This window comes from Geospiza fortis, unplaced genomic scaffold, assembly GCF_000277835.1.
Source record: "Geospiza fortis unplaced genomic scaffold, GeoFor_1.0 scaffold66, whole genome shotgun sequence".
Taxonomy (NCBI): Eukaryota; Metazoa; Chordata; class Aves; order Passeriformes; family Thraupidae; genus Geospiza; species Geospiza fortis.
The window spans coordinates 2,306,404-2,322,576 of record NW_005054312.1 but is presented as its reverse complement, the minus strand read 5'-3'; the positions used below and the strand labels follow the sequence as shown (position 1 = coordinate 2,322,576).

At 38.7% G+C, this 16,173-nt stretch overlaps 1 protein-coding gene across 8 annotated transcripts in view; it reads left to right on the top strand.

Annotated features, from left to right (window-relative positions):
* Positions 1–16,173, top strand: part of PHF21A (PHD finger protein 21A) — a 127,232-nt gene that overhangs the window by 90,587 nt on the left and 20,472 nt on the right. For 5 of the 8 annotated variants that reach the window (XM_031055763.1, XM_014306413.2, XM_031055762.1 and 2 more), the window contains 2 exons: positions 10,940–11,140; positions 14,850–15,104. In XM_031055763.1, coding sequence (XP_030911623.1) covers positions 10,940–11,140; positions 14,850–15,104 — 456 coding nt within the window. Of the gene's footprint in view, positions 1–10,939; positions 11,141–14,828; positions 15,105–16,173 lie in introns of those variants that run through there. The other 3 variants (XM_031055767.1, XM_031055766.1, XM_031055768.1) reach the window with 2 other exon arrangements.

Here is a 16,173-nt window from a genome sequence, read left to right as displayed (position 1 = left end):
GAGGTTTAACAGTCTAAAATTATGACAGTATAACTGTTGAACAAGCAGTCACACTGTGGAGAAGTAGTATGAACTTATGGGTGGGAATGTTTATATTCCCTTATATGGACTCTATTAGTACTTTTTTCATGCAGGATATTGTCCATAGTTACATAGCAGGTCTCAAATCCATTCTCCTGTTGTCATGGTTTGACACTGGCACAATGCCAGTGCCCCATGAAAATACACTTTCCCTGGTGTTTGCTGTGAAATGTGACCAAGAAATAAGCAAAGCAGGCTTCTAGCTTAGGAATAAAGGAAAAAAAATCTTTATTAACTACACTACAACTACATATAAAAAAGAAACACACACAGGGAAAATGAAAACCTTGCAAAAAACATTTCCTCCTCCCCCCACCAAATTCTCCCAATACAATACATCTCTCCCCCAAATTCCCAACTCTCAATGCATCACCACCCTTCAGACAATCAATCCTCAGTTCATCAAGAGGAGAGGAGTCCTCCTTGTGCCATAGGCTTCCCCTGGAAACACTGTTGAAACCTTGTGTGTTTCCGTGTCACTCGCGGCACCGCCCGGAGTACAATCTGCCGTCGTGACCTCTTCCTTCCATGCCCTGTGCTCTCACCACTGCGCATGGACCAGACCTGCTTCTAGGGTTCCCCTTTTAAGGATGCTTTGCCCAGTTCCAAAAAAGCACAGTCTCTCACTTTTGGGACCACTGTCCCCCCCAAATCAGGTCACCCCCTGGGGCTGAGGGGTCTCAAGAAAACAACACTGAACTCTCTTGGCTCCAAGCCATTGCCTTCCCCCTAGATGCAGTTTCTGTGTCACAGGAAAAAAAGTTTCTGTCCATGGCAATACAAGAAAAGTCCAGCAAAAAGCCACTCCATCTCTTCCCACCCTTAGGTTCTTCTCCACCTCTCTCGTGGCCCATTTCTTCTTATCTCATCTCTTATCCCTCTTCTCATTCAGCTCCAGGAGGGTCAGCATTTGTAAGGGTTCCATTGTCCAAACAGGGGTTAAAAAGCAGCCAGACTTCTCTATGCTCCCCCTATTCTCCATAAGCTGGGCATGCCACCAACTTCAAGGCCTTCAAGGCCACAGCCCATGCACCAAGCACCGGCTTCTCCCGGGGGAGGGGCTGCCCAAATCCTCTCGGGGCTTCTCTCTCTGTCTCTCCTGAGAGAGCTTCCCAATGACTCCTGGTGCCCCCACCACCCTTCCATCTTGAGGGGCCTTCAACCCCCTCTCTGTCAGAAACTCGGCTCACCTGAAGGCCTTCCCCTCCCCCGCCCAGCCAGCAGAGCTGGACAGGGGGAGAGATCTGACCAGTTCCCCAGCCGGAACCCAAAGAGGAAGTCCCAAGGGAAAGCTCTGCTTTTAACCCCTGTGTTCTCAGAGGCGTATCCAAATATCTCACTGGTCAAAACAGGCGCCAATTTCAGAATCTGAACACCTATTGGCCTCTGGCCACTCCATTCCCAGAAAACCTATTTCCTGTAAACCCACGACACCTGTGAAGTATCCATGGATGTCAGAAACATCTTTGTGTGCCATGTGTGCCTTCTTTGTGTCTGCATATCATGTAACCATTACCTTGTAGGATGAAGTGATGGCACCATCCTAGGGCTCTGATACCAAGGCATTAAGCTTTCATAGAGAAGAGTTCTGGTGGAAGCAAGAACAGCTAATTTTTGATTCAGGGAGGATTGGGCAGTTTGGTTTGTATCAAGTGTATTACATTTTTGTCCTCCATGTCTTTGTTTTTCAGACAAAAGGTGCTGGATTATGCTGCCAGATATTCTGAAGGCCCTTGCAATGTCAGCAGGTTGATAAGGGGAAATTTGCCCAGCTAATCCACATTCTGCATTGCAGTGGAAGGGAAAAAAATCTCAGTGAGTCTGACCTGGAGAATTTTTTTCCCATTCCATGTCTAAAAACAATAAAAACCTAAGTATGTAAGGAAGGCATACAATAAAAGGCAATCAAAGGAAGAAGAAAACCTTGCTTTGCTTAGCCTCTTTTTCTCTACCTATGGCCAGTATCTTCTGTTTCAGAAGAAGGTGAAAAAAGAACCTTGAGTCTAGCTGGTTATTTGTGCCTCTGGACATGTTCATGTTCTAAACAGTAAGGCTGTCTTTATGCGGAGTTTCAGTGCTTGAGAAGCATGCTGGGAACAGTGATGGCACTTGCACTGTCTCTTGTAAGAGAGGAGAATGAGCAGAGGCTTCCCAAGTCCCAGATCCCTCTCCCCTCAAATCTGCTCTACAGTCTGCTCCAAAACTCAGATTAATCATTTCCTTTGGAAAGTATACCCTTTTTCTAGAGACTTTAAACCATGGTAGGCCATTACCTCTCATATTGGGCTGGTCCAGCATTTAACCATATCTGGATCTTATTTCCTGGTTGAATTTGTCTACCTTCAACTTGCAGATACAGAATCATCATTTAATGTTTCTCAGAGAAAGTAAAAATTTTCCTGCCACAGGATTTCTTTCTGTGTATAAATATCTGTACTTAGTGAGTAGTTGTCTCTCAATAACTGGATATGCAGAGCCTCTGTAAGCTTCACATTACACAGCGTAGTTTGTTGGGTCCTTGATTATGGTTGTGGTCTTCATTGAACTGTCTCCAGTACCTCTGCATCCCTCAAGAAAAGGGGAGCTTTCCATTCTCTTGGGAAAATGCCTGTTCTTGGGTGTTTTAATTTAAGATGGTGGTAGTTCAGCAAATCTTCAGTTATTGAGTAGTTTTAGCCATACTTAGTGATGATAAACACAGTTGCTCTCCCCATACCATTTAAATTGGGAAGGCCATGAAGAACCATGGCTTTGTTTTTCAGAGAGTTTGCTTCAGAGAGTCCGCAAACCTTGATGCAATTGAAGGTCAGCAGTTTGGAACTTCTGCAGTGATTTAATTTGATGTCTTCTCTGTGAAGCAGGCATTTTTCTTTGTTTTGATTGTCCTTGGTTAACTAAAGAGAATAGGACAGCAGGTATGTTTAGCTGAACAGAACTCCTGTATTTGATATACTGTTCAAATTACTGGGAAGAAGAGAAAAATCTCTCATTTGAGTGAGGTGAAACTGTGACTTTTTGCTCTAATGACTCATTCCGCTTATGAAGTAGACATCACCAGTGAACTGTGATGTGATGTTATTAGTGATACATTTTAACTGAATTGGCACTAAACAGTATTTAATTGACAATAGGGAAAATGCTGGTGTTAGTTTGTGACATTTGTAAAGCAACTGTGGAAAGGAAATACTAGATGCTGTTACCAAAATCAGAGTTATCAATAGGGGGTTTTATGATAGAGTTTGAGCATCCAGATCTTTCTATTCACAAAAGAATGCATTTCTATTCTGTGGTTTAGTAAAACTAGCCATCTTGCTTGATATTTCTGGTCATGCATGAGGCACATGAGCATGAACTGTGTGTGTTTCCTTTCGTGAGGAAGAGAGGAGGTGTGATTCAGTCATGAGAATAGCTGTAGGATGCACAAGAACCCTACTGAACCTGACTAAATTTTAGTCAAGGACTGTGATACTGTGCACATTAAAATGTCAGTAGTATGTTGTAAAATTACTTTATGACTATTCTTTCTTTTTGAGTTATTCAAAATATGAAGAGTTGCCAGATTAAAAAGTATACTTCTCTTTAGGTTGTTTGTTTCTAAAACATGAAATAAGTTTGCTTATTTAAATTGCCCTACTTTGCTTGCTTAATGCAGACAAATTCAGTTTAAAGGATGTCATGTTATGAGGTAAATCACAGGTAGGAGAAGAGAAATAGTGGGACTGGCCTGGCAGAGGTGTTTGGCTTTAGTAAGCAGCTACTGTCTATAGATGCAAATGGCTTTCCCATGGGGGTAGCTATTCCTGTATATTCTCCTGCATAAGAATAAAAATCCACAGTATTTTTTATTCTGAGGTTTTATATTGCAGGTGTCAGTCTATGACAGATTTTACAAGACCACATTACATGCTTCTAGTAAACTAGGTTCAGTTGGAGACCATACAGACTTTTTTTTACATTGAAGTACAAGACTCTTGTTTCATTTCTGAAACTATGTCTAGATGACTTTTTTATTTTTTCCCTTAAGAATGTTTTTTTTTAACCTTGAAACAGACAAATGGGGGTAGAACAGTAAGATGGGCAAGATAAAAGTAGAATGAGCACCTTTTCCAGTGTAGTCAGCAGTTTAATTCTTTAATTTCTTCAGTGTTTTCATGTTGAGCTTGTCCCCCTATCCTTTTACCGTTTGTATTTGTACTTGGAAGTATTTCTGTAAAGGAGAAAAACCTAAACCAAGACAAACTTTGTCAAACCTAGTCAAATAAAAAAAAAATAATAATTCCTTTAATTTCATTATTGCTTAATTACTTTCAAAGTACTGCACTTAATTCCTTTTCCTGTTCTGTTTTGCCTGTTGTCACACAATTAATTCCCCATTCATTAATTCCTTCATTGTTTAATTATTGTTGCTGTTCTTGCAAATTTCGTTCTGTTAACATATGTGCTGGGGTAAGAAGCTAGATATTACACTTAGTTAATATGTAAGCTGCAGGAAAACATTGTATGTATGCTATCTCTACTGGTTCATTCTCTGTGCTCTGCTTTGTGCAAGAGTAAATATTCTAAAACAAGAAGACAGTGATGCATAAGATATTTCATGGTACAGCATTCCCTTCCAGAAATTAATTGGTCTTGTGGTGCTGCAAATGGTAAAAGACATGGTACTGAAAATAAAGCAATCAAGAAGTCACATAAAGCAGAATAGCACAACAGCTATTTTTTTTACAATTTTAATTTATAATTCTAGCTATGTTTTTAAATTAAAAAAATATTAAACATTCTCCCCTGTTAAGAATTCAGGAATGAACATTATTTTCAGGACTGTCATAATCCACTTCTGAATGATTTCTAGCAGCTTTAAGTGGTGTTTCTCTGTCATAAAGGAAATATTCAGTATGTCTTTCAAAATATTTGTGTTCATGTCTGAACTGAGTGTTTGTTTCAGAATTACACCTATAGGAATTAATTTAAAATATAATTGTGATAAGTCCACCAGAATTTTTAATGATAAAAATACTTTTCACATCATGGCAATGCTATCTAATAATATTTATCTGACATAACATTAAAGTAGATTTTTATGGAATTAAGTTTTATGTAAATTCCATTTTACACAAGGTACCAGATGCCTTAGTCAGAAATTGTATTAAAGATGTTAAGACTGCAAAAGCAAACTCATTAATTTGGGGGATTCCAAAACTAAGTGGTTCATCTCTAGTGCCCATCTGTATTCTAAGTGTAAGTTCATCCCACAGGACTATCATGGCAGAGGCAGGAGAAGCATTCAGTTGCCCTTACATGCTCTGCAACCTCTTTTAGATGTGCAGAAGTCCTCATGTCTTTGTGCTGCTTTTAGCTGTGTTTTCTGTGAGCTGAATGCAGCACATGCTCTTTGGGGCACTTACTGGAGTGTTGGCAATGCAGCCATTGACTTGGTGAGGTTAGATACCCATGTATTTTAACTAAGGCTTAAAAAAAATACGGGGTTTTCAGCTACAAAAAGAAATAGGGCGCATTTCAGTAATGATGCCCAGTAAGGCACTCGAGTATAAGGTGAAAGTGGCTTCCCAGTCCAACTGCTACATTTCTGTTCAGCATTCAAGCACCTCTGCCTCAGGGGGAGTCTTTTCTGACTGGAAGATATAGGGGCCATTTTGATCACTTTTAAGAAGAAGGAAATTATATCACTCTTTTTTCTGGAAATAAAATTATTTCTAATTTAGTTGGTTTAGATTTAGTTGATAAAAAGATCTGGCTATAAGTGAAGCACAGCCACAAGTGCAGAATTCCATAAAAATAGAGTATAACCACAGAAATAGCTGTAAATATTTCTATAGTCCTTAGATCATTCTTTCAATGGAATTTAATTCAAGCTGGTTTGTACAAAAGGGTTTTTTTCATTACTGGTGTAGATTCTGCGTCATCAATTTCTATAATTGGATTTCACTATTTTAAATTTTAGATACCATCTTCAAGCAGTAAATGAGTGTACAATTACTCTCCTTGCTTGTAATCTTTCTATTCTCAAATTCCATTCCCAGAATGCACCCTCTTTGCAGGTTAAAGAGTAATTGTACCTAAGAGTAATTGATCTCTAAAATCTTGTAGCTTCTTTCTGCCATGGAAATTCTGGTATCTTTCTCTTTGGGTAGTGACTGGGAATAGGACCGATAAACAGAGAGAAGGGAGGCTGGAAAGGAAGATTGCAGAGTAGTGAAATTCCCTCCATCTTCCCCACTTCCAAGTTGGAACATACTTGAAATCAGTACTTCCTCTTAACCATTTCACTTGCAGCAGTAGGCAGCTTTTATATCCCAGAGAACGTCTTGCTCATTGGAGGGCACTGGTAACCGAGGATCCATAATAGCTGACTTCCTGGGATTGGGAGAGCAGGAAAGCATGTCACTGGCAGGCAGCTGAGCAGCTCAAACCACATCAGCTTTGGTTTTGTGAGATGAAATGTATGCATTGCAAGGTTATTTAGTAGGCTAGTTTACTCTCTCATTTTTAAAATATCTTTATATTTTAATTTGTATTGATTTTTGAAGTTTAAAAGCAGACATTTTGAAGTTTAAAAGCAGACCTTTTAGATATGGATATTTTTCTGAACATGTTTCCTGAAAGAAGAGGAAAATGTGTCACAAAGTACTATCAGGGATCTAGTATTTAAAAGCAAGATGTACTCAGAGAACTATTTTTTGCTTGATTGACCAATTAAAATGGAAATAATGCTTAGCTAATAAGGATAAAAACCTTAAACTGTATTTAAAGTTTGCTCCAACATATAACAACATATTCATGGTACTTTTTATATGAGCACAGAGATGTCTTTTGGCACAGATACATGATCAAGAAGATCTATTTTCTGCTTAATCAAACCTAAATAATCTTCCAATGCTGTGTTAGGATCTGGCCTGTGGCACGAATGAGAAAGTGGTATAGCAAAATGTCACAATATTGATTGCAATTATTAACTTTAAGGAAGGGTCATATAAGATGTCTCGAGCTCTGAACTCAGCGCTGTGAATGGTTCCTGATGAGATTAGCGATAAAGATGTCAAGGCAGCAAGAGCTTTGAGATGATGTAGTGTGCTTACAGGGCACTGTTCAACAAATAGGTTTGGAAGTGGTCTGACAGTAACCATTGCATAGGGCTGGCAGTTCCTTTTTGGGTAGAATGCAGTTTGGAAGAATGGATGAGATTATTCAATTCTTTCTCATCGTGGATGTAAAGAGAGGATTGGCATTCAGTTTTGAGGAAGGTTCCGTAAACTTGAAAGAAAAATGCTTTTCATACACTCATATTATGGCAGGAAAAGAAACTATTGTAGGAATATGAGGAGAACTAGAGCTTTAAGATACGCAGAAAACTCATGTTGTGTGCATGATGAAGTGATTGTGATTTAGCTAATCTCAATTTAAAATGTTGAAGTAGTAAGAATTAAATTAAATATTCTTAAATATGAATGGTAAGGAAAAATGGAAATTATTACATTTAAAGAATTAGGAATATTTCTTAAGAATCCTGTGGTACTTTTAGAACACCTGAATCTGACTGGCATTCAGTCTCTAAGACATGCAGCTAGGACTTGCTATCAGCCTTGGCAAATCTCAGTCAGACTGTACTTTCTGTAGCACAAACTGTCTTTAAAGTTGATTAAGAACAGTCAAATAACTGAGGAACAATTTTAAAACACAGTGTTAATGAAGTTTGACAGTAAACAAGAGTTTCTTTCATGGCACCGTCCCGTTTAATTCCCTGCGGAAAGAGGCTCTGCTAAGGTCGCTGCAGACAGACACGTGCAGGGCAGCGCTTCCAGCAGGATGCCGAGGAGCCGGGCGCTGCGGGCGGAGTCCGGCAGTGTGGGCTGAGCCGTGAGAGGGGGCGCAGACGGTGGCGCTGAAAACGGGAGATCTGCTCGGAGTTCCTGTGTAGGAGCAACCCCGAAAAACTCGTCTCGTTTTGCTAATTCAGCTATGGACTTTGAAATATGTTGTTCAGAGCGTGTCTCTTGATAATTATGAACAAACACATAATCCCAACAGTCTTGCAGAGAGTAAAATGATTTCAGTAGTTTCAATGTGGTATTTTTACTGACAGTTGGTAGAAGCAGTTTATTAAACTGTGTAAGCAAATTGGCATGCAGTGCAAACTTCAGTTTTATTCTCTGAATCTTAAAAGCATTAGATGTTTCTTCCAATTTAATATCTGCATAATGGATATGGATGGCAGGATATGCTGCTGCCAGGCAGCTCTCAGCAGCCTCCAACAGGATAGCGTAGACTTCCAGAGCAACGGCGCTTTTCTACTCACGTTATCCATCTTGTGCCAAATATGCTGAGTGTCAGTTTTTGCACAAGGCACTAATACGAACTGTGCTTCGGTCCTGTTTTACCAATCTCTGCAGGCCATGGTTCAGGCCCGGGGGTGGAACAGGCAGTGTGTGAATGCCATGTGACTCACTTCACTCCTGCTCCCCTGTTCTCCTTGCTGGCTCTTGTCCCGCTGTAGCAGTATGGCAGAGGAGTCCTCAGCCTGCCTCCCTCTCTCCCTGTTTCTTTTTTTTTTTTTATCTTTTCACTAATGTTCCTCCCATTGTAAGAACAAGATGGAAATTCATTCTTAAACCATTGCTGCTGATTTCCTCCAGTCAGGGAATCAGTAGAAGAGCATCATTATCCCTGAAATTCGTACTTGCAGCTGTGGAAGACAAAAACTCCCTTCATGTTCATGCTGGGTATGGTAATTCTTCAGCCTCCTGTGCAGGAGGAGTGCATGTTCAGACCATTTCTTGGCAGCTATTCTCTAAGTATGTTGCATTATTTCCTCTCCTACTTTGCTGCCTTCTCCTCTCCCCGCCCTTGGCTGCGTTTTCAGCTCTTGTATCTGCTTGCTGACGCTGCACTTTGATTTGCATGTTAACATGGTTGATCTTTGCAGAAAGCAGTTTTAAATGATTGTTCAGTTATTATGTATATGAGCAAGCTGATGGATACAGGACATTTAAAACTATGTGAAATATCTGAATGCCTTCTACACTTCTATTATTTTATCCTTGTTTCAGAAAGGAGCAAACAGTTTACAGCTTTTAGGCTTTGACAGCTTTTAGCACTTCACTGGATCCAGGGTAAAATAGTTCCTTCAGGCTGCTGTCCTTTACTAACTCCCTGATTTTTCAGCAAGGTTGTGCCTGTGCTTCTCTTGTCAGAGCTGAGCAGGCCTCCTCAGCCAGGGCTGTGGGTTTTGTAGAAGCCAGGCAGTTCTTCTATACCTTCAAGTCGCTGAATTCAGTCTTTTGCTAAAAGGTCAATCGTGAGCTCACACATTTCGACATTATGAAACAGGGATGTGGGGTTTGTTGCTTGTGGTTTTTATTTGGCTTTTTAAAGTTCCAGTTTTCAAATCTGTCAATTTGGGAACTTGCCCTTTTTGTTTTCTTCTTCTGGGCTAGAGGTACACACTCTGTGAGGCATTGTGCTGTATTAGCTCATCATAAGCAAAATACTTAAAATTGTAAGTCTACTGTATATCCGCAAAATGAAGAAAACAGGTATTTTGTTAGCTCAGAATTTCATAACCATGTGTGAATGAAATTTGAGGAAAAATATTCTTCCAGTTGTAGTAAATAGCTGGATTTTTTGGTTTGGTGGTTTTTTTCATCCCTATGTTTAGTGCTATGTCTGAATACTAGTGCTTCAAAACAAAACAAAAAATCAAAGCACTTGGTATTGTCAAAATTGTTGTGTTATTTTAAACTTTTTTTCTCATGTAAGTGCAACTTCTTGGGGCAGCCCACTGTCAGCACCTGGCTCTGGTAGAGGTTTCCTGACCATTCCTGTTTCCACCAGAGCTTTCATGGTTCAGCCTGTCCCATGCCTCTTGACTTCATTGTCCTCTTCCAAAGAGTGCCTTGTTGGGTAATTTCTTGGGAGTGTGCATATGCTCTTGATCAAGGGGGCTTGGGTATATAGCTAAATCTTTTTAAAGCTGTCCAAATTTGGGGGTGGTTAGAGTATAGATAAAAATGTCCATTTCTGGTCATGACTGCAGAAGGTAAAAAAAGTCTCACAGTGTTTTCATTACTGTCTACACTTAAGTATAATATGAACATAAATTGTGAGGCCTTATTATCCATGCAGATAACATGTATCTTATGCTGCCAGTCACTGATCTGCTCTTAAATCCTCTTACTGTCTAAAGGTGCACAATGGTTACCAGGAGAAGAAACCTCTTTTAAAATAATTTCAAACTTTAATGGAAGCTAAAATCTAATATGAAGCCCCTAAGCTGGAAGAAATAGATCTGTGCCATTTTCTTCCCCTGCAGGTAGTGCCCTCTGATTCTTTTTCAGGTGACAATAATATTGAACAGAAGGACCACGCATCCATGCCCTTCCTGATCCCCACTTTGCACTGACTGTCTCTCACTCAGTTTCAATGCCTTGTACAAAATGACATGCCTATTGCCTTGAAGTCAGCTGTGAGGCTTCAACCCAAAGTTCTTTTTTGTCACTGTTTAGGAGTGTGTGTGTTTGAAGGTGTCAAAGTATATGGAATCATATAAATACAGGTTTCTGAGATCTTGCAGTGGTTTGTGAATAGGCTGAATTTTGGTCTGTGGGTTTCTACAAAAACAGTGAGGTCACCTTGCTGGGCTGTAATACTCCTCTGTGACCAATTTTAGACTGTGCCTATTAGATAACACCAATACTTAAAATTCCAAAAAGAGAAGTCCCACTAAGCTTCTAAGCAGTTCCTTATTTACACTAAATAAATGTATCCTTAGGGATTATTATTTTCTCTAGTACGTGCAGCTAAACAACTGTCATAATTTCTGTTTATGATTTTGTTTATCTGGTAGAAAAGAGTGGTGGAGCAGCTTCGGAAGAATTTGATAGTGAAGCAGGAACAGCCAGACAGTAAATTTCAAATACAGCCATTGGCACAGTCAGAAAACAAACTACAGACACCACAGCCACAACCACTACAACAGCTACAGCAACATCACCATCAACAGCAGCAACAGTCCACAGCACCCTCTCCAAACGTGATAGGATCACAGGTAAAAAGCTACAATTCTTTTTCTTACTAAAGGTGAAGCTCACTGAAAATTAAAAAAAGGAAAAGTGCAGAGAGAAAACTGCAAACTTTCACTTATGCCTGCTAGTGTGCCAAATGAATTTCTTCTTCTATGAATATGCAGATATGGGTCTTTTGGGTTTTTTGGCAAAAATCTCCAATCTGAGTTTAAAAAACAATGTACTGTTTCAAAGTTGAATCATAACCCCACAGAAAACAAGGGTGGCAGTGTATCACCTTTCTTAAAAATAAATGAAAGTTTAGCAAATGAGCCTGTCTTTTCCCTAGCTGAATGAATGAGTCTGACCATACCTAGTAGGTCTCCAGAAACAGTAAATACTTTACACACTCTGTATGAGGTATATGATTAAAATCCTTTATTTTTAAATGTCTGACTAAATGCCCTCTACAAATGTGAACAAAATGCAAGAAAACAGTTCCTTCTTCTTTTTGCTTGGTTCTTTTTAAACAGAGGTAGGTCATACCAAGTAATACTTACCTGAATTTTCAAAGATTTGTGTAAAAGTATGCAATGTTAATTGCAGAGTTCAAGTTTTAGAAAATAGGGTCTTTATTGGGAAGGTGAACTGAATTTTAGTACAGTATAGGATTAGAGACATAATCCCAGAACTCAACAGAGAAAGTGGTTTGCTTAAGAGGGGAATTTCAAGTTTCTCCTGTTCAGATATTTGAATTCACAAAAGCGTGCTAATAAAACAGCTAAAAAATACAGGGAGGTGTTCTGTAAGAAGAAGTGTATATGAAGTCTTTTTTTCCTGTTGATGCAATCTTAGGAGCTCATGTTTACCTGGATAGGCAGATGACAGAATTCACCTATGAAGTTTACTTTATGCACATTGCAATGAATCACACCCACAGCTTTGACCAGTTGTGATTCGCATGTTCCCTTTTTCTGAAAGCAGAGGGGAGAAAAATGGTTGGGCTGTTAGTTCTCTTGTTAACTCAGCAAGTTGGTTTGGATGCACTCTAAAATGCATTTGTGAAGCTTAGCTAATTGTAGTTTTGAGAAAAGTACATGAAAGAAATGAAGCAAACCTAACTAAGGAAAACACAGTTTGAGCAGCAACATCAATATCAAAGCTGAAATGGAATAAAGAAGCAACTATTACTATGTCCTAAAGTATTTATAGGCAAACAGTGGATCACTGTTGTATCAGTGCTCTCTGTTTCTCAGACAGGAAACATGAAAGCAGCAAGCACAGTTTTGTGTTTCTCAGTATCCCATACTTTGAATCCACTCATTAACTTCCAGGTCATCTCCTGGGTTGTAAAAACTGAGGTTTTGTTCAAAGTTAAAGAGCCCTCTAGTGAAACAGTCAAAAAACTGCAACACTCTTCTGACTTTGTACTGTATTACATGGTACAGTGGTACTTGGAAAGTAGTTACAAATTGGAAGGCAGTTTGTCCTGTCCCTTGGATAAATAAGCCAGCTTTTATCCATAACACTTTTCTGGTTTTATTTATGTTGTTAAGATAGGGAAGCATCCTCACTTGTTTCTCCATCTAAGGCTTTGCCTCTACCTTACTGTTTCTCAATCTCTTTCAGCAAAGAAAGGTCAAATACTTTGTCTCTCTATGAACAGTTTGTTCATGCCTGCTTTTGTAAATAACACCTTTTTCTAGGCTGTGTCACTACAGAGAATGTTTTCAGAGATTGTTTTCAGAGCAATCAAATTTAGGAATCCAGGTATATATGCCATAATTAACAGTGACATTTTAATATACATGTGTCCAGTAAGAAGGTCTTTTAAAATTTTCATAAGCAACAAGCCTGCTAAAAGGTCATATTATTGCAATATTATGTGCAATAATGCAGACTCACTATGAATGAGTTTTATTGAATATTAAGTTGAATATTAATTCAACTTCAGTATGAATTAATGCATTGACTACTTTTTAGAATAAGCAATCTAATTAACACTCAGCAAAGTAACGGGGATATTCAAGCTCTATGATCTTCTCACTGAAGCTGTACTCTGAGTACTTGCAGAGTTAGTAGAACCCCTTGGAAAAGTCACAGTCTTGCATTACATGATTGATTACACCTTTCTTTAAAACATTTATGGTTGAATGTAATGCTTGTGAAAATGATACCACGTTACATCTCATTGGGAAAGCTTGAATAATGTTACTGCATTATGGGAATGGAGCCTCTTGCTTTGGAGAAGGTGCAGCGGAGGTTGATAAGGTTGTTAGATCTCTGATAAAAAGTTAAGAAAATAGTGTTGCAACAAGGACAATTTAATTATGTCTGGATTTTTCATAAATGTATAAAACTGAAGCATAAATTATCCCTTGATTTGGCATTATACAGTGAATTTTTTCACACTTGTGCATAATTAGTCCAAGTTAGTGGACATAGTTTAATTATTATGAAATTAGAAGCGTGAAAGTAAACTCTGTTTTTGTTTAAGAGAACAGTATTGGTGAAAATACTGAAGCATTCAACGGGAAATATATTATTTTATAAAAAAAAGATGAAGGTCTTGTATGATTAAAGTCAAGTAGTCTAAATCAGGCATGTTCAGAACACAAAGACTGCCTGATCCCTGGTTTTCCATTTTTTCCTCTGTAGAACACAGAGCTGACATCAGGAGGGAATGGTGGCTATTTAGTACTAAGAGCATTTCATCATGTGACTAAAGTTTTGAAGATGCAGTGCTGTTGGTGCAATGGATTTTTTACACCAAAGTGAAAAGAAATAAGATCATTTGCCATTCTGTCAAATGTCATGTGTCATGAGTTTTCTGTTTGCATTGTGTTCTGGTTTTATATGGAGACTCTCACCTTGTTGCTTTTTGAATGGGATTTGTAAAGTTCATTTGCCTCAGCATCTTGGAAGACAGTATATTTTAAAACTGTGAAATGATAGTTGCTTCAGCTTTGGAATTTTGGGCATGGTGTACTGAGGCATTTCAGATAAATGCTGGTATTACATGATTCAAAACCACTCTTTTTAAAACAGCCCAAGAGTAATCATGGTGTCAAACACATGTTCCAAAACTAGCCCATTCCACAGAAGTTAAACTTAATTGCCTGCAGCTGGGCAGACTAATAGCCAGCTCTTACAACTTCAGGACAATCCTACTGATGCTCTTAGGAAAGAAAGTTCAGTACAAGGTAATTGTATGTATCACTAAAGCAGAGACTGGGATGCCCAAAATAAAAATTATATTTTTGTTTTTACAAAAAACAACTTATGAATGTTTTCCCTCCTCTTCCTCTGATTGTGAGGATCACTGTAACTACAGTTTCCATTTGAAAATAGGAGTTTTACTCAGTGAGAAGCTAATTTGCTGCCATGTTTCATAAACTTCCACCTTAAATGTTTGATATTGACAGTGCATGTTTGGAAGTAATATGAAACTAAAAGATCTAAAATACATATGCCACTGCTAACACTTAATTGTAATTTCTCAGGAATTTTTTTTTATTCAATCTGCAGTGCTGCAGGTGATTAAAACAGACCAAACAGGTCCCTCAGATGAGAATGCTTCTAGCTATCCAGTTTTCAGAGGCATAAGATAATGTGCTTGTCTGAACAGCAGGTAGATAGGCTCAGAGCCGCCTTTTCTTTCTCATGCTGTCTATTGTTTCTGACTAACCAACCCACGTCCTGTCTGATACAGAGTGTCTCTGTCTCTTACAGTGTATTTTCTGTTTCCCTTAGAAAACTGTAACTACAGCTTCTATGATCACCACTAAGACACTACCTCTCGTCTTGAAAGCAGCAACTGCGACCATGCCTGCCTCTGTTGTGGGTCAGAGACCTACCATTGCCATGGTTACTGCTATCAACAACAATCAGAAAGCAGTCCTCAGCACTGATGCGCAGAGTGCACCAGTCAACCTCCAGACAACAAATAAGGTCACTGGGCCAGGAGCTGAGGCAGTCCAAATAGTGACAAAAAACACAGTAACTTTGGTAAGCGTTTCATGTGTTTGCCCTGCAGATATGTGTGGGTTTGGTTAACAAGAGGGCTATTGGAAAAAATAAACAGTTAGGGTTTCTCACAGAAAGGAGGATAGTAGGGACATGGTGTGAGTCTTCACTAGCTGACATTGCTAAAGTGATAGTCTATAAGAAAAACATCTTCTCTCCATGTGGGTTGTTATTACTGTTTTGCTTTATAGAATTAAATCAGTGCTGTCATCACCTCTGTGTAGTTTCCCCTGTTAGTAACCGTAGTCATGGAGCAGTAGTGATTGCTTTGCCCTTACTGAATCTATGCTCTGCAGAATTCTTACTCTTTTCTTAGGCAAAGGAGATGTCAGACTTTATTAATTTGATCACTTTGGGTCTTCCTCTTAGGGTTTTTTGCATGATAAAGTCTCTGATGTTAGACACATCCCTTAAGTTTGCCCACTACCATGTCTTCATTCAGCACGTTTTCAAACACATAAATAGATGCTGTTTCTTTAAAAACATGTATTTTGGAAATACAGATTTTGTGCTTTAGCTACATCAGAGTCTTTTCCAGAATGGTTAGCCACCTAGAAATAAAAGAACCAGTGTTTCAGAACTGGATTGTATACGCTTCTTGGTCTGGAAACCAGGCATTATGTAACAACATGACAGGGAAATTTTACTTCTGAAGTAAAGGCTATGGCTTTATTAAACAAAATCCAATTTTTCTCTATTTATGAAAATACAGTTTAATGCAGATGGAAGTAATTTTGCTTCCTAATGAGGCATATATTTGTGATCAGAATAGAGAAGACTATTTGAGTAGAGTTTTTCTACTGTTCTCTTTTCCTGTGTCATCCCTTGCACCACTGTCATCTGTTCTTTGTGTCTGTACTTCATTTCTTTGCTGAATAACTTTGATTTGAGGAGGTAATTCTATTTTAATACTAGTCTATGATTTATGTTTTTATAGCAAATTTCATCAAAAATCAGAATATTTTCCCGAGTACTAATTAATCAGTACAAGACCTTTTTGAAGAAAATTGCAATCTTATGTGGGTGGACAGAAATATAGGAGGGTATAAAA